Source organism: Rattus norvegicus, chromosome 9 (genome assembly GCF_021556685.1).
Source record: "Rattus norvegicus strain SHRSP/BbbUtx chromosome 9, alternate assembly SHRSP_T2T, whole genome shotgun sequence".
In the NCBI taxonomy this organism is placed as follows: Eukaryota; Metazoa; Chordata; class Mammalia; order Rodentia; family Muridae; genus Rattus; species Rattus norvegicus.
The window spans coordinates 76,742,301-76,766,321 of record NC_141542.1 but is presented as its reverse complement, the minus strand read 5'-3'; the positions used below and the strand labels follow the sequence as shown (position 1 = coordinate 76,766,321).

The window sequence follows — 24,021 nt, the reverse complement described above, 5'->3', positions numbered from 1 at the left end:
GCACTTGACTGACTAGAATTAATAGGGGTTTCTATCTACACACACAGACAAATGAAACTTTTTTCAGAAATGTGAACATTATGAGGAGATGCTGCTGCAATTAAGAGCATGTAATACTAGTCCTGAGGTCTGGGGTTCAAGTCTATGTGTGGTCTGTGTGTGGGGCTCTAGGCCCAGGGGATCCAAAGCCTCTTACTCCTGAGGGCATGCACACCTGCACACAGTAAAAATAACTTTTAAATTTTTTCCTTAAAAATAAGACAGATGGCATGAACAAGAAATACACCTTTGTTATTCTAAGGTCTTTATTTAGTACTACAGATAATTTAGTCTATCCTGAGAAAAGCAAAAATCTTTATGGCAGGAAAAGTGAAAAAGAAGTTATCCCTAGAAAAAGAGAGATATTAAAGTTTAGTGGACGGGCCCAGGACCTACTCAGGACCTTCCCATTACTACTTAGACAAAATGTCTTGACACAATGTGAGTAATTTCATTAGCCTGGAAGATGCTTTTAGATGCGATGACTTGGTACATTTGTGAACTCTGAGTAAAGCATATATTTTTCATGAGATGAGTGACAGAAGACAAAAACAAAAAACAAACAAAACCTTCAGCATCAGAAACTTCTGTCTTGGGGTTTCATCAGCAGTTCTGGCTTTCCCAAGCGTCACCCTGTCACTCTTCAGACTGAAGCTGTTCCTCAGGTTCGCTCTGATCTATCTCAAGCCTGCTCACCTACATGTCAGACTTGGACTTGTCAGGCTCCCTGCTGTGTGAGCTAATTTTATGAATATTAAATGCTTTCTTGCTCTCTGGCCATTTTGGTGGCTGCTCTTGGTTAGAGGGCTGTCTGTCCCCACACTTAAGGCAGAATGATGAGAGCCCCAAAGAGGAAATTGTCTCAGGAGGCAGTCAACTCTAGATCTAACGTGTCAAGAAAAGTGGAAAGTAGGCGCTAGAATACAAGCAGACTAAAGATGGTCAGACAGAACAAAACAAAATTACCCAGCTTTCAGGAACTCGAATATAATAGCATGCATATTAGCCAAAACTGGTGTCCATCACTACAGTGGCAGTAATACTGAATTGGGGACAGCAGGAAGAAACTGCCACAGAATACACTGTATTACAGTGTATATACAGTGTGTATACACTGGCCCTCACTGACCCAGGTGCTTCTGATATTACTAGAAGGATGCCAGAACAGACTGGTAAGAAGTAAACCAGGAAAAGGTTTTCTTTGACAAAACTAGACAGAACTTGTTTTTAAAAACAATTTTAAAAAAATTCAAATTCCTATAGACATAATATCTTATATATTCATTGATGCTGTTTCTGGAGAACTTTAACTTATACAATCAACTTTTTCAAAATACAAAGTTAAAAAAAAAATGAAGGGGCTAAAGTGATGCCTTAGCAATAAATAACACATGCTGCTCTTCCAAAGGACTGATACTCAATTCCAGGCACCCAAATTGTGGCTCACCATTGTCTACAACTCCAGTTAAGGAGATCCAATGCCCTCTTCTGGCCTCTGCAAACACTGTATGTGGTACATAGACATCTGTGCAAGTAAAGCATAAAACTTTTTAAATGTAACTTTTAAGAAAGTATAAGGACAAGATTCTTCTGTTAAATAACTAAAGTACAAGTTATTGAAGGTTTCCAGTGATTGTGAACTTGACAAGATATAAAAATACCCTGAAGACAAATCTCTGGGCTAGATTAGGATCAGATGAAAGACCTACCTTAAATACCAGACTGAAGAAAGGGAGTGAGCACTAGAATTTTCTCTCTCTGTGTCCTGACTGCAGACCCGGTGTGACTACCTACCTCAAGCTCCTCCATCATGGTTCACCTGCCATGATGACTGTACCCTGAAGCCCAAACCCAAACTCCACTGGGTTTAGTTTGAATCCAAATGAACCTGTCCCGGCCAGGCAGTGGGAGCAAATGCCTTTAATCCCATCACTCAGGACAAGATGGCCTTAACTATGTAGCTAAAAATGAGCTTGAACTTCTGATCCTCCTGCCTCTACCTTCTCAAGTGCCAAAATATGTTCTGTTAATAAAATACATCATATAGAATATATGAGGTGTGCTATCACAGTCTGTATAAATGTTGTTATAAACTCTTCAACATCATGTAACAGTAGCTATTCAAAGTGCAAGTACAGGGGCTCAGCAGATAAAGTGCTTGCTGTGCAAGTAGAAGGATCTGAGTTCCATCACCATTGCACACACAGTAGAGAGAAACAAGATGTCCTATAACCTCCACATGTGAACCAGAGGTACACAAAGGTAAACTGTCATACTGTGCCTGTAACCCTAGCAGTGGAAAGGAGGACACATGAAGGTCCCTAGAGCTTGCTGCTTAAACAGTAAGAACCTGTCTCAAAAAATAAGGTGGTGCATGCCTCTTGATCTCTTTGGGTTAAATAAGGTGGTGCATGCCTCTTGATCTCTTTTAGTTAAATGTCTATGAAGCAGTTCCAAACCAGACAAGGATACAAAGTAAGACTCTGCCTCAAAAATTAAATTAAAGTAGGGAAGTATCTGAGAAAGACACTAAGTAAGCTACAGTGGTTACCAATCTCCAAGGATTAACCTGCTCCCACCTCCCAGTGCTGGATTTATAAGCACATTCTGCGAACCTGACCTTTTTATGTGATTCTGTAGACCAAACTTAAGTTCTCATGCTTGTACAACGATAACTGAGTCATCTCCCCAACATTCCATATGTGGATCTTCTATGTATCTTTCCATATTCCTTTCATAGAAAGATACTCTTTTAAGAATCACATACAGAAGACTCGAAAAACCCACAAATGTATGGCATGCAAGGTTCTGTTCTGTTTATGTATAATGTGTGCATGATGGATGTGTCACACATGTGGGAATGAAGTCACATACAGTGTGCATAAAGGTCAAAAAACACACTTGGGCATCGATTTGGTTTTGAATTTTTTTAGAGATAGGATCTCTCTGTTGGTCTTCTACTGTATGTGCCAGGTTAGCTCATCTGCAAATCTCCCAGATTTCCCTGTCTCCACTTTTCATTTCTACATAGGAATACTATGATTACAGATATTTCTGCTCTCATATCCTGATTTTACATAAATTCCAGGGATCTAAACACAGGTCTTCATACATTTGTGGCAAGTGCTATACCCACTAAGAGCACACTGAGCCATCTTCTCAAACCAACACTCAGTTTAAACATTATGGCCAAACTGGTGGTGCGTGCCTATAATTTCAGCACTCCAGAGGTTACTGGTTCTCTCTAACCTGGTCTATATATCAAGTTCCAAATCAGTCAAGGCTACATAGTAAGACTCAATCTCAGTATTATCATTTATAAGACGTACCCTGAAATTCTATGTCTCCAATTTCTATAAGGATCATACAAGCTTTCACAGAAGGCCAATGCATGAATCACAAATTCTTCAATAGACGTCTGATCAGCCATTTCCTTCTCCTTTTTTTTGCTTTTTAACTGAGAATAAAATTAAACGTAAAATTAAAGACATGTTTCATTAATCAGCTTACATTAAATCATTTTTATTAACATACGCCTAACTTCCCCTTTGAGTCCTTAAAAGTTATTTAATCATATATACTAGATATATTTTCTAAATTATTAAGTTCTTCCTAGAGTAAGTTTAAATTAGCCAAACATCTTTGGAAATCATGTTTTTCAGTAAGATATATTACATAAGATGATTCATACACAAAATGAGACATTGTGTCATTTTAAAAACTACAAAAAATGTTAAAATAATGCATTAATAGCTACTTGCCGGGGGTTGGAGAGATGGCTCAGTGGTTAAGAGCACTAACTGCTCTTCCAGAGGTCCTGAGTTCGAATCCCAGCAACCACATAGTGGCTCACAACCATCTATAATGAGATCTGATGCCCTTCTGGTGTGTCTGAAGACAGCTACAATGTACTTATATATAAATAAATAAATCTTTAAAAAAAAATAGCTACTTGCCTACTTTTAAAAAATATAAGATTTGGGACTGGAGCAATGGCTCAGTGATTAAGAGACTGACTGCTCTTCCAGAGAACCCGGGTTCAATTCTCAGTACCCACATAGCAGCTCACTGTCTATAACTCCAGGTCTAAGGGAGTCAATATCCTCATACAGACAAAACTCCAATGTACATGAAATAAAAAGAAATAAATCATTAAAAAAAAAGAAAATATAAGATTTATAAAATGACCTACTGCCCTATTAATTGTAACTGTCTTTACAATTACTACCTTCTTTGAAAACACTTAGCAAGTTTAATTACAATACTAAAAAACTTTTAAAAAAGTAAATCCTTATCAGTGTCAGTAAGACAACGAAGAGGAATGTAGTCACACCTACTTGCTGAATATACAGTGTTGTCATGGTAATGACATGATTAATATAAGAGCAAGTCCCAATTTCTTCTACATTTGATAAATTCCTAGGAGATAAAAAGAGTAACATTTATTATGTATGCACAATATGCTTCTAGTGTATTCAGCGTGGACTTCTAAGAACAGATGCTGGCAAATGAAACATCACTGATACTAAAGCAAGAAATGATGCTTACGGTACTGCCACTATACGAGACATATACCATTACTGTTTTCACTCTGCCTCTGAATTGTAGTTCCCTTTTTCTGACTTACATCATGTTTTGTAAACTGTATCAGAGGTCCATGACACAAAGGGCATGGCTTATCATCTTTAAATATTCTAATACTACATCCTGTTTTAAGAGCCCATAGTTCCTGAGCTGGGACACATACTGTGATAATTTATGACACAATTATCTCTTGGCTTTATTGTTAAAAGTTAAGCTTAGGGGTTGGGGATTTAGCTCAGTGGTAGAGCGCTTGCCTAGCAAGCACAAGGCCCTGGGTTCGGTCCTCAGCTCTGGAAAAAAATAATAATAATAATAAAAAAAATTTTAAAAAAAAGTTAAGCTTATTAGTTTTCTGGTCTGAGACACTGACCTAGAAGATACTTATATCTTGAAATCCAGTAGATGCTCACAGAACAGGAAAAAATAACAGACTTCACTACTTAAGAAATTAAATTAGCATGACATCTTAGCTGTTTATCCCTTTCTCTAATACAAGAACATTTTAAATTCTCTGTACAGGGACATCTGGCCCAGTGGTTATGAACACATGCTGATCTTTCACAGAATCTGAGTTTAGTTCCCAGCACCCGCATCACCTAGCTCACTACCACCTGTAACTCTAGCTTCAGAGGATGACATCCTCATCTGGCTTCTGCAAGTACCTGTCATATGTATAGACACATACACACATATTTTTTTAGTGCATTCTTTTATTGGATGCATATAATTTTAAAAAGTGTTTTTAGCCAAGCAACCAGAGCTTCCAGGGACTAAGCCACTACCTAAAGACTATACATGGACTGACCCTGGACTCTGACCCCATAGGTAGCAATGAATATCCTAGTAAGAGCACCAGTGGAAGGGGAAGCCCTGGGTCCTGCTAAGACTGAACCCACAGTGAACTAGTCTATGGGGGGAGGGCGGCAATGGGGGGAGGGTTGGGAGGGGAACACCCATAAGGAAGGGGAGGGGGGAGGGGGATGTTTGCCCGGAAACCGGGAAAGGGAATAACACTCGAAATGTATATAAGAAATACTCAAGTTAATAAAAAAAAAAAAAAAGTGTTTTTAAAGTCTGAAGTCTGCACACAGTTCACAGTGCACTGATTATACCTAGTAAGCACACGGAAACTCTTCACTCAGCGCCATCAGCCATGGAAACTTTCATTTTCACCTGTTCACTTTTGTAAGACAAAAGTAGAAAATGGAGCAAACACTGGCAAGGATGTTCAAACCTCCAAGCAGGTGGGAATTTAAATTACAATACTCTGGAAAATAGTCTGGCTGTTTCTCAAGAGATTAAAAATTCAACATCCTTGGGGCTGGCAAGATGGCACAAAGGGTAAAGGCATCTATCTGCCAGCAAGCATGACCAACCTGAAATGAAATCTTTTATTCTTATTCTTAACAGATCTAACATTTAGTTTATTCAATATACCAAACATATACTGGCTAACTATAGCTTAAATACAAGTGAAATGAATTACAGTGCTATTGTGGTTTTGGTTTTCTGAGTTCTTTTTTCTTTTGTATGTAAGACTGTTTTGCCTGCATATACATCTGGGTACTACCAGCATGTCCAGAGTCCTCAGAGGCCAGAAGGAGTCACAACCCCTACAACTGGAGTTAGAGATGGTTGTGAGCCACCATTCAGGTTCTAGGAGATTAGCCTAGGCACTCTGAAAGAGCAGGCATACACACACTGAGCCACCTCTGAGGCCAGGAAAGACAACAACGCTGTCAGAGAATACAGGGAAAGACCTAAGGGCTCCTCGGCTTACAAATGAAAAACTAAAAGCATAATTCATTGGGGAAAAAAAGACTCATTAAAATTAAAAACTTCTATGCCTCAAAACACAGTATTAAAAGAATAAAAAGACTGGCCCGCTGTGGTAGCTCATGCCTTTAATACTAGCACTCAGTAGGCAGAGGCAGGTGGATCTCTGAGTTCAAGGCCAACCCAAATTCTAGGACAGCCAAGGATACACAGAGAAACTCTGTCATGAAAAACAAAAACAACAAAATGTACCAATCACCTGAAAAAAACCTGTGCATCAAAACATTCACAGACCAGTAAAAATAAAAACAATCCAATTTTAAAACTGGGCAAAACTCTGGAAGGTGAGAGACCCTCAGGACTCAATGGAGGTGACCAACAGTGGGAGAGGAAACTCGAAGAGTCCACCTTCAATAGATAGGCGATGCCTTAAGTGGAGGGACAGGGTTACCAACCCACAGTCAGAACTTCTGACCCAGAATTGTTCCTGTCTAAAAGAACTACAGAGACAAAAATGGAGAAGAGACTGAAGGTAAAGCTGTCCAGTGACCAGTCCAACTTGGGATCCATCTCATGGAGGGACACCAAGACCTGACACTATTACTGATGCTATGGTGTGCTTATGGACAGGAGCCTAGCATGACTGTTCTCTGAAAGCTACCCTAGCAGCAGCTGACTGAGACAGACACAGATACTTATACCCAACCAATGGACTAAAGTCAGGGACCCCTGTGGTTGAATTAGGAGAAGGACTGAAAAAGCTGAAAGGGAGGGTGGCCCCATAGGAAGACCAGCAGTCTTAACTAACCCAGACTCCTAGAAGCTCCCACAGGCCGGTCCAAAGACCCCACTGCATATATGCAAGAGAAACTTAAGGTCCCAGGGAAGGGGGATTTCTAAGGGGAAGCACCCTTTCAGAGGCAAGGGGGAGGAGGAATGGGATGAGGAACTGTGGGGGAGGGGACCAGGAATGTAAATAAGTAAAATAATTTTTAAAATAAAAAATGGGCAAAACTTATATAGATGATTCACAAAAACATTATGACAGTCTCAAAAATAAAAAAATAAAAAGAGGTGGTTTTTTTTTTTATCATTAAGGAAAAACAACGAAACACTATACACCTATTGCAACAGCCAAAATCTGAAAGAATGGCATATCAAATACTGAAAAAAAAAATGTTCCTCATTCATTGATTGTGGAAATGTTACAACCATGTAACATAGCATTACTGTTACTAGGTATTTTCTACATGGGCTGAAAAATACTCATGTAAAACCTGGACATGAATGTTTATAACAGCCCCAAACTGGAAGTAACTGGAATGCCCTTCAGCATGGGTGAGTAAGCAAGCAAACTGTGGTACCATGTGAGACAGTATTCAGCAATGAAAAGACACTTAGGCATGCTCAGTTTCTACAGCTTTTCTCAAGAAGTTCACACCCATGCGCTCCTGTGTGCCAGCAGCGTCGTCTACTCAGCAAGGCTACTAAGAAACTCTCAAGTGTAAGGTGATGTCTCACCACTACCCCCATCTTTAATCCCAGCACTCTTAAGGCAGCGACAGGTAGATTTCTGTTAAGTTCAGGATGAGTTTAGTCTACCCTGTAAATTCTAGGCCAGATGGACTACATAGTGAGACTATCTTAAAAAATAAATAAATAAAAGGTTGTGTATGCAAACTTTTATACACACAAGTGTACACATTTACAAATGAAAACCATACAAAAATATTAGTATAATCATATCTTGCTGAAATAAAAGCTTCTGACATGGTCTTTAAAGTTACCTTAATTCCTCAGAAAAATTGGACATTGAACAGCCTGAGGATCCAGCTATACCTCTCTTGGGCATATACCCAAAAGATGCCCCAACATATAAAAAAGACACGTGCTCCACTATGTTCATCGCAGCCTTATTTATAATAGCCAGAAGCTGGAAAGAACCCAGATGCCCTTCAACAGAGGAACGGATACAGAAAATGTGGTACATCTACACAATGGAATATTACTCAGCTATCAAAAACAATGACCTTATGAAATTCGTAGGCAAATGGTCGGAACTGGAAAATATCATCCTGAGTGAGGTAACCCAATCACAGAAAAACACACAAGGTATGCACTCATTGATAAGTGGCTATTAGCCCAAATGCTTGAATTACCCTAGATCCCTAGAACAAATGAAACTCAAGACGGATGATCAAAATGTGAATGCTTCACTCCTTCTTTAAAAGGGGAACAAGAATACCCTTGGCAGGGAATAGAGAGGCAAAGATTAAAACAGACACAGAAGGAACACCCATTCAGAGCCTGCCCCACATGTGGCCCATGCATATACAGTCATCCAATTAGACAAGATGGATGAAGCAAAGAAGTGCAGGCTGACAGGAGCCGGATGTAGATCTCTCCCGAGAGACACAGCCAGAATACAGCAAACACAGAGGCGTATGCCAGCAGCAAACCACTGAATTGAGAACAGGACCCCCGTTGAAGGAATCAGAGAAAGAACTGGAAGAGTTTGAAGGGGCTCGAGACCCCATAGGTACCCATGGGGTCCCCATAGGTACAACAATGCCAAGCAACCAGAGCTTCCAGGGACTAAGCCACTACCTAAAGACTAAACATGGACTGACCCTGGACTCTGACCTCATAGGTAGCAATAAATATCCTAGTAAGACCACCAGTGGAAGGGGAAGCCCTAGGTCCTGCTAAGACTGAACCCCCAGTGAACTAGATTGTTGGGGGGAGGGCGGCAAGAGGGGGAGGAGGGGGAGGGGAACGCCCATAAAGAAGGGGAGGGGGAAGGGGGATGTTTGTCCGGAAACCGGGAAAGGAAATAACACTCGAAATGTATATAAGAAATACTCAAGTTAATTAAAAAAAAAAAAGTTACCTTAAGTTTATTCTTTTTTTTAAACAATGATTTTACTACACTTCTCAAGATTTATTTTTGTGTATACATGTACATTGTACTGGTCCTTGTGTGCCATAAAGGACAAAACTGTAGGGAGCCGGTTCTCTTTCCACCATACGGGTCCAGAAGACTCAACTCAGGTCACCAGGTTTGGTTGCAGGTGCCTTTACCCACTGAGCCATCTTGATAGCACACATTTAAAATTCTTGCCTGAGTATCTCTACAGTTAGGTACAGTAATTACGAAGCTTTTCAGTGTGTAAAACAATCATGCTATAAAAGATATACACATTCTTAAAGAGCCATACAAACAAATATCACTAGCAAGTATTACTATTATTATTTTGGAAATAACTGTGCTGAAATTTTACTTTATATCAGATACCTGCAAAGAATAATGAAGAATTTGACAAGCAGAATTGACAATGCTTGCTGCTGTTCCTCTAATCCATCTGCTGTTTTCTGAACACAATGTAGCAGCTGGATCCTCAGAACCTGCAGAATATTATCAGGAAGCAGAGATATTCCTGGAGGCATATCATCTACCCTGTAAAATATGGGCAAGTGTTGGAACTTAAGACATATAAACAAACAGATGAATGAATGAATGAATGAATGAATGAATGAATGAATGCATGCAATAAAAAATGTTAAGTGTGGATAACTGAAGTAAAAGCAATCCTGTGGAGGACTCTGTCTTCCACTTGTAAACCCTGGTACTATGTTGAGCAGCTAGTGTCAGAAACTAAGTAAATTGCAGACCACCAAGAGGGTAGTAGCTCACCGAAGTAAAGAAGAGCCATGTATAATACTGCCCAGCAACACAGCTATGATCACAGAGCAATATTTGTCCTGAGAACATGGTCATGCAGAGAGTACAGAGACTGTTAGCATGGCTGCTCTACTTGTAATATGTCAATAAAATCCTTTTGCCAAAAATGAACAATCTTGCCCACTGATGATAAATGAGTGTTTCTACATACCTTGTAGGCAGCTTTTCAAAGTCAACATCTAAAAACTGTTCATAACTTAAAACAAAATTGTCCAACCACAGTCTCAGGTAATCTGGATCTTTCTGAAATGAAAAGATCATCACATACTAAATTTACTTATCAGAAAAAGCAATGCTTTTATATCTACATAACTACCTAACATGGAAATAACACTTGTTTGAGGCAATCAAATTTCAACATGTAATTTAGGAGTTTAGTACTTAATCATTAAACATCACAGCTTAAGCACTGATCTAAGACAAAGGGATCACTAGCCAAGTTGATTCCATAAAATAAAAGCATTTCACTAGAATCTAGAAACTTTTTTTAAAGATTTATTTATTTTATGTATGCGAGTACACTGCCACTGTCTTCATGCACACCGGAAGAGGGCATCGGATCCCATTACAGATGGATGTGAGCCACCATGTGGTTGCTGGGAATTGAACTCAGGACCATCTGGAAGAGCAGTCAGTGCTCTTAACCTCTGAGCCATCTCTCCAGCCCTAGAATTTAGAATCTTAAAGAATGTTCCCAAAACACACAGCAACTGCTGATCTTTGGGGGTCTGTTTTCTACTACTATATCAAAATCAGATTATAAATTACCACCATCTATAACTTCACCAGAGAAATCAGAAGAAAGAAATATTTTAAGGAATGAATAGCATCTATAAGAAATTCTCTAAGACATTACTTGTTTTTTTATGTTTGAAACTAGGTCATGTATCTATTCATTAGGGATAAAGCTCCGAAACTATAAGTAACTGGGGCTCTCATTAGATTCTTTATAAAAAGCAGAGGGATACTTCTTGGTAAAAGTGAGACATAAAACAGTCACACAACACTATAAAAATTTAATGTATTTCTCTTCATGTTTTATTTAGCAACTCTCTGGTATCTGGTTCAAATTCTATACCAACACTGTAGCACTGATCTACATTCTAAGCCCTCACTTAGACTCTAAAGGTCAGTACTACCAAGCAAGTATAGAATTCTCAGGAAACTCAATAATTACAAAGAAGATACTTCATTTAAGAAATATCTGTTATTACCTGGAACAACAGGCATTTTTAACCTATTATCTTATTTATACCTTAAACTATCCAGGATGGGTTTAGTTTTCCTAATTTTACAGGTTACAAAAGGATATGTAACTTGCCCAAAGTCATAATCGAGAAACTGAAAGTGCTACAAGGATACATGAATCCAACAGTCCCCATTCTACTATACCACACTGGCTGTAAACCATGCATGGGGACAGGATGGAAATTTAGTAGGTTAAAAAAAAGAAAAGAATGGGTTCAGTCAAGATCTATCAAGTTTAGGCTATAAAAAGTTAATACACAAAATAATCATATCTCATTCAGCCTAGAAGAATCTGTAGGTGAATTACACTTTACCACCAAAGGCCATAGAAAGAAAGATCCTTACATCAGAAACAATAGTGATTATGTTATTTCTCCTCAGTGTAAAACAATAAATATGCAACTACTTGGAGCTCTCTTTAGCAGACTTTCTAACAGAGCAGCCTGTTAACCTCTTAGTCATTCTCGTGATTAAGTTCAGCATGCTGAAACACTACAGCATGGCCTTATCTCCCTTATTTGTACATTTACAAACACGATACAAAAATGTAGTGAGGATTCCAAAAGTGCTAGGGCCACTTCAATGTCACCCAGACTTAAGTTCCAGTATCAGGAGGCAAAGGCTAGAGAACTTTATTGTTTGAGGCCAGTTTGGTCTAATACTGAGTTCCAGGAAAACCAGGGTTACAAAGTGAGTCCCTATCTAAAAAAATAACACAATTTTAAAAAATAAAATTAAAATCAAAAAGTTGACATACCAATAAAATAAAAAGATGTCAACTACGGAATATCAACAATAATCAAGATCTATGACCTGATTATCATAGACATTTTCTGAAATTAAAAGTAGCCTAATATCTGAATCTCAATGTACTCATACAAAACTACTCAGTAACTGCATTAATATATTCTAACAGTCACAGACATGCAATACTGCAAACAGCACCAGGGGATTTAGAGAAAAAAGAAGGCCAGTATTAATTATACTGACTTATGAGTCAAAGTGATTCTATGTAAAAGCATACATACACATCTTAGCTCCAGAATCTAAAGCAATGGAGAAAATTCAGTCCTACTATTAAAATAAGCAACAAGTGGTGGCCTTAACTCCAATATGGAGTATACACTGGAGTTACTAAACAATTTAAATATAAAAGAGAGAGCAAGTAGCAGAATTAGTAGAGCATCCTTATTGACTGTCGAATATGAAAAGCTGACCTCGTTGTCTTGTCATAATAAAGAACAAACTCTGATACTCTCTCGAGATTTAAAAAAAAAAAAAAAGCCCTTGGTCCTGTGAAGGCGCTCAGTTTCCCCAGTGTAGGGGAATGCCAGGGTCAACACCCTGGTGGGAGTGGGAACATCTTCATAGAAGCAGGGGGAGGTGGGGAAGAGGGATGGGAGAAGGAGGGAAAGCCAATAACATTTGAAATGTAAATACATAAAATATCCAATAAAAAAGATTTTATAAAAGAAAAATTATACAAAAATAAAAATTTTCAAGAGCACAGAGCCAAAAGAAATAGGGCGGCCTGGGTTGGTGAGAGAGGAAAGGAATACAAGCACGGCAATGTAATTCTCTGGAGGTGGATTGGAGCAGCGACCACTTAGTTTTTAGAATTGCCACGAACTGCTGCTAGGCCCTTTCTTCCCTTTCCTGAAATCTTTCTTGTAGAACTTGTAGATTGTTTTAACAATCTCTGTCAGCTTTGTGAGGGGTATGTGTTGACAGTGTCTTCTGAATTCAGTGTCAAGAGAAGTCACAATTGGAGGTGATGATGTATATCACAAGGTCCTGGCTCAAGAGTGAGTGCATAAGTACCTAAGTTTTTAAGTTACTGAGATAAGCTAAGCATACATGTTACACATAGGAAGGATAACTGTGATCAAGAAAGCAGACTGACACAGAATGGAGTTTTGGTCACAATTCATACTTTACAGTAAAAGGTTTTTAAAGGGAGTATGGTGTTGAAGGCTTTGGGATTTGTTTTTGGCTTCTTGAATCAGGGTCTATGTAGCTCTGACTAACCTGTAACTAACTCTCTATGGAGATCAGGCTGGCCTTGAACTTGGGAGATCTGCCTGCCTTTGCTTGGCTTACAGAGCTATCACTCCCAGGGAGTAAACCTGCCCCATAATTTCACAGTAAAGGAAACTGCTCTAAGGGCAAATCCACATGCAGATACAATAACTGTCAAAGCTTTATTTCTAGCAGGACAATAGTGGTGCACATCTTCAATGCCCACAACCCAGGAGGCAGAAGCAAGAGGATCTTGAGTTCAAGCCCAGCCTGGTCTACAGAGTGAGTTTCAGCACAGCCAAAGCTACCCAGAGAAATCCTGTCTCAAACAAACAAGCAAACAAAAAAGCTTTATCTCTAAAATTGCAGCTTCAAGGAGCTGTCACAAGTTGGTTTCTGGGATGTCTAACTTATATGCAAAAATCTTAATCAGAATAGGGGTCCCTATCTTGTAAATAGTATTGTTATGGAAACGTTTACAATTATTCAACTTATGGAATAGTAAGTTTCTTGTGTGTTATACATACATACATGTTTAATTCTCTAGAATTACAGATGGATTTTTGGAAATCTGAAACTGTTATAATGTTCTAGATGGCAAAGTGCTGCCATACCCAGAACCAATATTTTTGACCAATTGATAAAAACAAAAAAAGTCAAGAGTAAACCTTTTACATGGTAAAAGCAGCATGGTAACAAATTCAAGTCTAAATTTAATAAAGTAAAATAAAATGGGAGGACAAGCAGCTTATAGCTCAACTGCTTAGCATTCATGGGGCCTGGATTCAATCCCTAATATAATTATATAAAGAACTTGTATTTTTTGTTTTTTTTGTTTTTTTTGTTTTTTTTTTTTGAGCTGGGGACCGAACCCAGGGCTTTGCGCTTCCTAGGTAAGCGCTCTACCACTGAGCTAAATCCCCAGCCCCAAGAACTTGTATTTTTAACATCTTTCATTATCACTCTTTTTGAATGCTTTTACTGACACTACCAATAACCTTTGAAAAATGAATCCAACAGATACTCCACAATGTTTGGGGGATTATTCTTAGAGAGGGACAGGGAGACAGAGACAGGAAAACAGACAGAAAGGATATGTGTATGCCCAAGCATCCATATAAAGTTCAGATAATAACCAGGGGTGACGGTCCTTACCTTCCACCTCATCTGAGGCAGGGTCTCTTGTTCACCACTGAGCACACTCAGGCTAGCTGGTCCATAGGCTTCCAGAATTCTCCTGTCTCACTGTAGACTAACTAGGATTACAGATGTCACTACTGCAGCAGGTACCTGACCACATCAGAACTCTAGCTCTTAGACTTCTAAACAAGCACTTTAGTTACTGAGCTCCTCAAGCCCTAATTTTTGGTTTTGTTATGGAACTCAGAATTCCCCTGTCTCAGCCTCCTGAGTACTAGAAGTACGTAAGTGCACCACCACACCCAGGCTTCCAAATGCTTGCCTCAAGAGTTATGGTGCATTCTGCTGGACTACTCCCTGCTCCATAATATCAGTCTACTTCCTGAGGAACCAATACTCCTAGTTCTCCCACTCAAACTCCTGAACATGCATTTTGTTTGTTAAAGGAATGGTTAACACTGGACTTCTCTCTAATCCTAAGTAAAAGTCTAGGGCTTCCAGATTTTTGCCCTTTTCCTTATATACCTGTAATTTCCAATATAACTCTCAAATATTTATTTTTAAGACAGACCCCCCCCCCCTTTTGAACTCCATATCTACATACGAAGTACTTGAATGTCCCTCAGGGACTGAAAAGTCAGAATGCTTACCTGAAAACCTAGTGATCTTGTACTAGCTAACTTTGTGAATAAACTGCCAAAGTATCAGTTCCCAAAACTTGGTTACTCTTCAAACTCTTTGTAACTAAGCATATGCTACAAAGACCAAGTGCTACATCCACTACCAACTACCAGGCAAATTTAGATAATCAATAGAATAACAAAAAAAAAAAAGAACTGAATCTACCTGCTTCTGCATTCTGAATGCACAGATTAAAGGCATGCACCATGCCCAGCCCAACAATAAAATAAATTTTATGCCACCTTAACTTTATTTCAGATTATTGCGTGATGAACACAAACCAAGCTATATAGGTAATAGTCATTTCCTAAAGACAAACCTTCAGGTCTACTGATAATAAAATATTCATTTCTTTTTTTTTTAAAGATTTATTTATTTATTATATATAAGTACACTGTAGCTGTCTTCAGACACACCAGAAGAGGGCATCGGATCTCATTACAGATGGTTGTGAGCCACCATGTGGTTGCTGGGAATTGAACTCATGACCTCTGGAAGAGCAGTCGGGTGCTCTTAACCGCTGAGCCATCTCTCCAGCCCAAAATATTCATTTCTTACTTTCACATCTAATGTCCTAAAAAAACATTAAAAGCCACCAGTACAATTTTTCAAAATCGGTATAAAAGAGGCATATGATTTTTTTTAATCTAAATAAAACAGGACTAAATAAAAGCAAAACTTTTATTCTGAAAAAGAACTTTACTGTGAGCTCACTGCAAAACTATCTGTTTTAGTCATAGTCCAGATTTAGAAGGACAAAGGGCAACAGCAGGAAATGAAGCATCACCAAGGTCCAAAGCAAACTTGGTTTAAAGTTGGGGAAAATAAAAATTCACATCATTATTCAAGATAAATAAGCACTAAGCTTGAAGGCCAATCTTTTGAAAGTTAAGATATTAGCCCAACTTCATTACCACCAAAAAGAGAAAAACTGTCTTTGGCTGTAAATATATAAAGGCCAATGAAAATTATGATACAAAAATACTAATAACTGCATTTTCTTACTGTTAATATACTTGTAAATAAACTCATTTTTTTCCTCAACAACTTTGAGAGGTAAATAAAATTGTCTTTATTTCTCCCATTTGGCAGGTAATAGAAATGTAAAGAACCCAATGCCCTGATTTGAGGTCCTTAAGAGGAAAAGCAAAACTAGAACTAAATTTTGGATCCACTAATTTCTATTAGCTCCAATAAATTTTTTCAATGTAATCTGAATCTCAACAATAACAGAAAAACACAGAACATCTCTACAGCACCAGTGCTTTCGAGGACGAGGCAGGAATGCCAAGAGTTCTAGCCGAGCGGGAGCACTTGCTGGTCTGTAAAAGGCCAGGACTCAATTCCCAAGGCCTAAATGATTAGTCACAACCATCCACACCTCCAGTTCCAGGGAATCCAATAACGTCTTCCGCCTTCCACAGCACCAAGCACACACTTAGTATGCATGCATGCATGTAGCCAAAACATTCACACATAAAATAAATTTAAAAAATTTTAAGAGTTCTATGCCAGCCTGGGATTAATGAGACTCTGTCTAAAACACAAAATAACTAATGAACCCTGCCTTTCAACCTAGACTGCACTTTCCAAAATGTCACCTTCCTGTCACTGTGATAATTTGTGCCAGCAAGAACAAAAATGCACTCAAACATTTTATTTGTTTGAGTGGTTTGCCTCTGTGTATGTCTGTGTACCACATGTATGTCTGATGCCCAAGAAGGCCAGAAGAGATCACGGAATCTCTTGGGACTGGAGTAACAGACATTTGTGAGCTTCATGTGATTCTGGGAATCCAACCCAGATCTCCTGAAGAGCAGCCACTCTCAACCACTGAGCTATCTCTTCTACCCCCAAATAAACTTAAATCTTACTCAAGAATTTGAGCGCTCAACTTCTCATTTACATACCCTAGCAACTAGCTGCCCCATACCTACATGTCTGGTAGAAATGCATCTTAGTCAAGCCTGATAGTGCATGTCCATAATCCCAACTACTTAGGAGGTTCAGACATAAAGAGGTCAAAGTTCAAGACCTTGCCTAGGCTACAGAATGAGTTCAAGACTCCGCTGGGCAATTTGGTAAGACACTACTGAAAATAATAAAATGTAAAAGGGCTAAGGATAGGATACAGTTCAGAAGTAGAGATGTGCCTACTATCTGCAGGGCCCTACGTTCAATCAGTAACACTAAAAATATAGGAAGGAAGAAAGGAAGGAAGGAAGGAAGGAAGGAGGGAGGGAGGGAGGGAGGGAGGGAGGGAGGGAGGGAGGCAGGCAGGCAGGCAGGCAGGCAGGCAGGCAGGCAGGCAGGCAGGCAGGCAAGGAAAGGGCAGTAGTTAGAAGCAGGGAGAAGGCACAAATATATAAATTCCCAAAAGATGCTTAATAATTAAACTGGCATAGTTATATAAAACTTACCTCTTTTTCTTTCTGTCTTAAGATTAAGCAAAGAAATGTCAGAAGACACTAAACAGTTGTCATTTGACTGTCTACTCTTAAATACATCCAGAGAAGTAGTTGCCAACTAATACAGTAAAATTAGATAGTAGATTAAGGCTGTTCAAATTTAATGTTTAACTTTTAAGAGCTTTCAAAATATAATGCCCTGTCAATGAAATCCTTGACCCTGGGTGGGGATGACTATTTGAAAGCAAGGAAGTTCGGACTACACATCATTTGAAACAGTGGTCAGTCAGCTCAACTACTACCATCAATCCCAGAGAACAGGAGTATGTTCCTTCTTATCATCCTTCCTATACAATAACTATTACATAAAGCTAACAAAATTGTAATTAAACCTTCCCAGAAGGACAAGGTAAGAAAAGATAGGCCTGAAATATTTTGTAGCAAAACAAACTGTACACCACAAAGTGAGGGGAGATAAGATAGACAGACAGACAGATATCAGCCTGCCTTGATTATTTCATGCACACATGTATTAAAAATTAGAACACACTCCATAAACACTTATTAATTTAAGGAAAAAAACTATTACACTTTTGAAGATGGGAGAGGGGTATAAGATGAGGAGCAGTCAGAGGGTGGGCAGTGGGAAGTAGGGGAGGGAAATAAAGACTGGATTATGAAAAAAATTAAAGAATAAAAAAATTCAGAAAAAAATTACCAAGTGTTTTAAATGTTCAATTTAATGTATGAGGATTCACCTGCTAAAATAGAAACTTCTCAGAAGACTTTAATCTCTAGTATTCAGCCTTACAACTAAACTCAGATCAATTATTCATATTATAGTCCACAGCATTCTTTCTACAAAGCAGTATAAAGCAAGGGTACCTTTACTAAACTTTCCAACTACTCAGTGGCCATGTCAAACATTACAAGAGTGGCCTGCTAACAACACACTGAGATACATGTCCCATCAGTGGCAAATAGGAAAGATGTCTTAACTTCTTTGCCATAAAAACAGACTTTCCTGATCTTCAAGTATTTCTTCTGTGACTAGGTATGTAAACAATGTTTTGTGTACACACACACAAAAAAAAAAAAAAAACAAGTAGGACAGCAAAATGGTAAACACTTTAAATTTTAATCATTAAAAAAAACCTGGTACTCCAAAAAAACTGGTCATTTTGTTAATCAAGTCATTGTTCTGCAAATTGACAAAAAGAATCAAACATTATGCAACGTGACTATCTTTTCAGGAACTGTCATCAATAAATGGTGAAAAGTCATTTCCCTATCATCCTAACAAAAAAATGCCAGTACATTACAGAAGCGTGAAACCCTCATAAACAGGTAGCCACTGCATTTATGAATCACTATAGTCTTTCATGACCAATGAGAACCCTAGATTCATTAGCAAAATCCAGATTGTGGAAAACTCTAGTCAAAAACTGCTTTCTACCACAAATAAATAGCAAAGGAAAGTATAGTAAAGGAGAACCTATAAGGTATTACATATTCATTCAATAAGATACAGTACATATCCATTTGTTTAAATATTTAATTATGCAGTGAGAAAATAAAATCTTATGAGATTAGAGAAGAGTGAATATAAATACATCTTTTAAAATTTAAAGAATTATTCTAGTGTGCTGTTTTTTCTTTTCTTTAATTCACTTCCAGGTTTTGTGCACTGGTGCTCTGCCTGCGTGCATGTCTGTGTGAAGGTGTCAGATCTGGGAGTTACAGAGAGTTGTGAGCTGCCACAAGGATGGTGGGATTTGATCCTGCGTTCTGTGGAAGAGCAGTCAGTGCTCTCAGTCACTGAGCTACCGCTCCAGCACCTACTCTAATAGTTAAGACATTTTACAGACATCAGATATGTATTTTACAGATAAACTTTTAAATATCTATAGGCAACATCAATTGTGTGGAATTTGATTTAAAAACATTCAGTAGAGATGGGGAACCTGGAAAGTTATAGAAACACTAGGGTATACACTGATCATTGTTGAACTAAGTGACAAATAAAAGTTTATTATGAATCCAAGCTCATGCATATTCAAAGTTCCCATAATAAAAGTTTTTAAGGACAAGAACTAAAAGAGTTTATATAATAATTCACATTATGAAAAAGCAAAACCAAAACAAAGCTACTTATCTCTCAAAGGTCAAAATCAAAAGAAGAATAAGACTAAGACTAAGAGTAAGCAGCAGCTAAAAAGAAGGCTCAGTGATTTGGAGCACTGGTTGCTCTTCCAGAGGACCCAGGTGCAATTCCCAGCACACAACTGTTCATAATTTCAGTCCCGGGAAATCCAATGCCTTCTTCTAGAGTTCAAGGTCAGCATGATCTACAGAGCAAAGTTCCAGTACAGCCAGGGCTACCTAGAGAAACTGTCTCTAAAAATAAAACAAACAAACAAAAAACAAAAAATATCTAAACACTGAGTTAGTTTAACAAGCATCCTCCCTAAACAGGGTCACAAAAGAAAACAGGAGAGCCAAAACTGGACCTCACAATTACAAGCCACAAATCTAGGAATCTCTCAGAACTCAGATGCAGAAAACATTTTTAAAACATCTGACAAGTCTTCAAATTGTATGAAAACTCATCAAAAGTATAGATCATAAAGCAAAGAGACCTTAAGATGTGACCAGTGTTGATAAGGAAGTCCTGTTTTGAGGAACTAGTAGAGAAGGAGCAAAAGCACAGCAGATAGGAAGTCCAGAGACCAGTCATGTATTAGCATCCTCCGAAGGGAGATGAGCTGAACTTGTGAGCTATATGCTTGGTAGCTACCTGATTCAAGTGTAGAAGTTATTCTCTAACAGGTTTATTATCCATGAACTGGTAAAGTATTTAAAAAAAAAATCACAATTTAAGCAACTACTTTTTGAAAGATCACAAAATTAAATCTTAACAGCAAACATGGTTTAATTTTAATCATAAAAATCATTATCTTCTGTCCATAAAGAGAGGCTCCAAAATTTGACAGTAGGGATACAGTACTTGCCTAGCATACTCAAGGCCCTGAATTCTATTCCCAGTACCATAAAGAGAGAGAGAGGGAGAGGAAGGGGAGAGAGAAAGAATTCATGACAAAAGATTTCATGTTTATATTCAGTAAGATAAATTTTAAAAATTCAGTATGTATTAATAACATACTATCTTTTCAATATATACTGTCATTTAATCTACCTAGGAAAAACCATAAGTAAAACAACATAATCTCATTCTGAAAATGGTGAAAATTAGTAAGTTTAATATTTTTTTAACAAGTCACTTTCAAATTACTGGACATTCATACTAAAATTTCATTTCAACTTTTGGCTAACATATTAGTGACTATTTTCAAGTGTCTAGATGAAACAGATTCCTTTTTTATTGGAAGGGGTGTTTATTTTTAAATTTCACATTTACATTTCAAGTCGTGTGCACGTTTGTGTAGATATGCATGTGCAGATATACACTTTAACAGTCACAACTGTCAAACCAGGGAGTCAAGGGAAATATAGTGAAAAGATGACTTCTTACAGGGTAATTGTTGTTTAATTAGCTGAGTGATATTTCAGAAACAAATCTGAATATATAATGCAAAACTATAGGCTGTGATCTGTGAACATAACCACATTGACCAAAGTTAACCAGCAGACTGACTAGGAATGGTTCTCTGACCACTGCCATATCTTCAAAGTCCTAACATAAATCCTAACTTGAGAACCAAGTTCCTACAGCCTTCTCAGTGGCCTAAAATCAAACTCACATGAAAGAAGGCAAAGAAATTTATTTCCAAATGGCAAAATGGTTTAAAACATGGGACCTGCATCAGATACTTCTGAACTCCAAATTCACACCTACACCAGTTGTCACAAATAAAAGGATAATTACAATAACCACCTCACCAGACTCTAGTTAGTATCAAATGAGGTAATGCTAGTAGGTGCTAACATGTTAATCCCATAATAACCACCTCAATCAATAACCTTCAAAAAAATTTAAAAGGTTGATGAAAAAAAGTTTAATGGCCACACAAAATTATCTTTACCCCCCAATTGAGGGAAGAAAAAATAGCATAAAAATAAAATATTTGAGGCAGGAAAGATGGCTCAATGGGTAAAACACCTGCCTGGAACTCCTGCTGACCTAAATTCAATCCTAGGAGCCTATGTAAATGTGAAGAGGGACAACCAAACCCACGGCACTGTCCTGACCTCTATAAAGTACCAAGGCACCCATGTGGTCCCCACACAATATGAGTTTTATTTTTCTTTTATAGGCACAGTCTACCTATATAAATTTTGAGATCATTAAAGATATGTCAAAGAAAACTTTGTAAGTTTTTAATAGCAGGCCAATATTGTCAACATACTCAGATCTGAAAAAAAAAATGTTTTTTTAAAAAATTAATTTACTTCTCTCGCATGTTTTTTAAATTCAAGATAGAGAGGTGTTTGGGGTTTTGTTTTCAGATAGGTTCTTTCTATGCAGCCCCGGCTATTGCCGAGGATAGACTCGAACTCAAGTAACTCCACCTGCCCCTGCCTCTCCAGTTCTAGGACTCTGTTCTGGGACTAAAGATATGTGCCACCACACCTGCCAATTCAGGATTATCAATGTGAACAAACACACTACACATTAAGGTCATAATGCTGGACACAAAGTTTTATAAGCGAGTATTTTTAAGTACAGAAATAAAAAGGAAAGTAAATTACCTTTGTACAATAAAGCATCCAAAGTTCAAAGAGCCTCTCTCTGGCTGCCATTCCGGCTTTTCACTCTGGCACTTTAATATATCCTCAAAAAAAGAAAAAGGTTCAAGACCACATCATGTTATTTTATTTTCCAAGTTTTTCAGCCGTTACAGTAAAGCTCAAAGCAGTGGGATCAAAACAAAAAAAAACAAAAAAAAAACAAAAAAAACAAAACAGAAAACGTAGAACAAATAATTGTCTCAGGTCAATAAGGGTCAATTTCAGCAACTACTCCAACATTCTTCATCAGTGGTAGCTGGTCTCATAAATAGGTCTGTAAAATACAAAAATACCCAAAGTTTTTTCAAGACATATTTGAAAAAAAAAATATCCAGATATCTGTCTGCCTTGCTTACCCCATTCAAAGGGATAAATTTTTAATGTGATTAGATATTCCAGAAACTCCTGTTTGGCATACCACGACTAACGACCAACATAAAATACTAAAATCTTCCAGGCAGATTCACAACCAAAACTGCGATAGATGGGAAGGAACACGACTCCCTAACTCATGTTTTCCCTTAACCCGGAACACAGATCAAACACAACAAATGTCCGAGATTTCTCGCCTGCTTCTTAAAAGTTTCTGGGAATGTTTGCTGCGTTGCAGGGCAGGGCGTGGGGGGGAGGGCCCGAGGAATTCCTAGTCTGTTTGTTTTAACCATCCACTGGCTGAAAGTCACCCTGCCTACCTGGCCTCCACCTCTCCACCCAAGAAGAAAGGGGCTAGTACATTCGTACACCGCGGCAAGGACCACCTCGGGGGATCCCCCAACCCCCGCCTCGTAGCCGGCCCGGGACCTTTCCATTTCCTCCCCGCGTCCCCGTTAAGAACAAGAGAGACAAACGTCAGGCGTGCCAATCAACTTCAGAAGCGCGGCCCCGAGCGCTCTGGGACCCAAACCCGGGACCCACGCCAACCGGCCGCAGCCAGACCCGCCCGGGCCGGCCGCGCCCCCTTGTCCGCCGCCGCCCCTCAGGCTGCAGCACTGCGCCTAGCTCGCCCCGGCCCTCCGGCCGAGCAACAGCCTCCGCCCGACTTCGGTATTCCCTCACCGCGCTCACAGGCCAGCCGCCGCCGCGGGCTATCTTGCTGCCCTCCGCCCTGCCCGCGGCGAAGCCCCGTGTCACTCCCAAGCCGAGCGGGCGGGAGGCGGAGGCGGGGCAGCGCCGACGCGAGGCGGGAGGAGCCAGGGGCGGAGCAGCCCCTCGGCTAATCATTCCGGCCTCTCCGGATTTACCCGGCCCTCCGGCAGCCGCTCCTCAAGGGCCGCTTAGCCCCGAAGCCCCGCCCCCGGCATGCCTGCGCAGCCGCAGTACCCTCAGCTCCGGGCTCAGAACCGGGTCCGAGCCAGCCTGGACCCTCAGGTCAGTAGTCTCCCAGCTGGACGCGAGGACCAACGTGCTGACGTCGCGCCCCGCCCTGCTAGGTGGGGCAGACGTTACTTTCCTCGCCAGGCGTCGCCTCTGCGAATCAGCTGAGGGCCGGCGGCCCTGTGGTGGCATCGAGAGGATTTCGATTTGATTTCCTTGTAAAAATGGGATTGGTCCTGGGACAGAACTCAAAAGCAAAAAAAAAAAGAAGAAAAAATCTGTTCCTTTATTTATGGTGCTGCCTTTGTCACTGCCATTCTG

At 39.2% G+C, this 24,021-nt stretch overlaps 1 protein-coding gene and 1 long non-coding RNA gene across 8 annotated transcripts in view; one reads left to right on the top strand and one right to left on the bottom strand.

Annotated features, from left to right (window-relative positions):
* Positions 1-23,526, bottom strand: part of Nbeal1 (neurobeachin-like 1) — a 164,708-nt gene extending 141,182 nt beyond the window's left edge. For 3 of the 7 annotated variants that reach the window (XR_015629593.1, XM_087569000.1, XM_087569003.1), the window contains exons 1-6: positions 23,443-23,526; positions 22,348-22,660; positions 10,293-10,384; positions 9,695-9,856; positions 4,377-4,458; positions 3,369-3,496 (exon numbers count right to left, since the gene is read on the bottom strand). Coding sequence is in view for 6 of the 7 variants with exons in the window: in XM_087569000.1 (XP_087425126.1) it covers positions 3,369-3,496; positions 4,377-4,458; positions 9,695-9,856; positions 10,293-10,384; positions 22,348-22,398 (515 nt within the window). In the remaining variant the exon portion in view is untranslated. Of the gene's footprint in view, positions 1-3,368; positions 3,497-4,376; positions 4,459-9,694; positions 9,857-10,292; positions 10,385-22,347; positions 22,661-23,078 lie in introns of all 7 variants that reach the window. The other 4 variants (XM_087569002.1, XM_087569005.1, XM_087569001.1 and 1 more) reach the window with 2 other exon arrangements.
* On the top strand, positions 3,495-9,018 carry LOC148003751 (uncharacterized). The gene is made up of 2 exons (XR_015629596.1): positions 3,495-5,359; positions 5,686-9,018. It is a non-coding gene; the product is annotated as an uncharacterized LOC148003751 (long non-coding RNA).
* Positions 23,527-24,021: the final 495 nt, after the last annotated feature.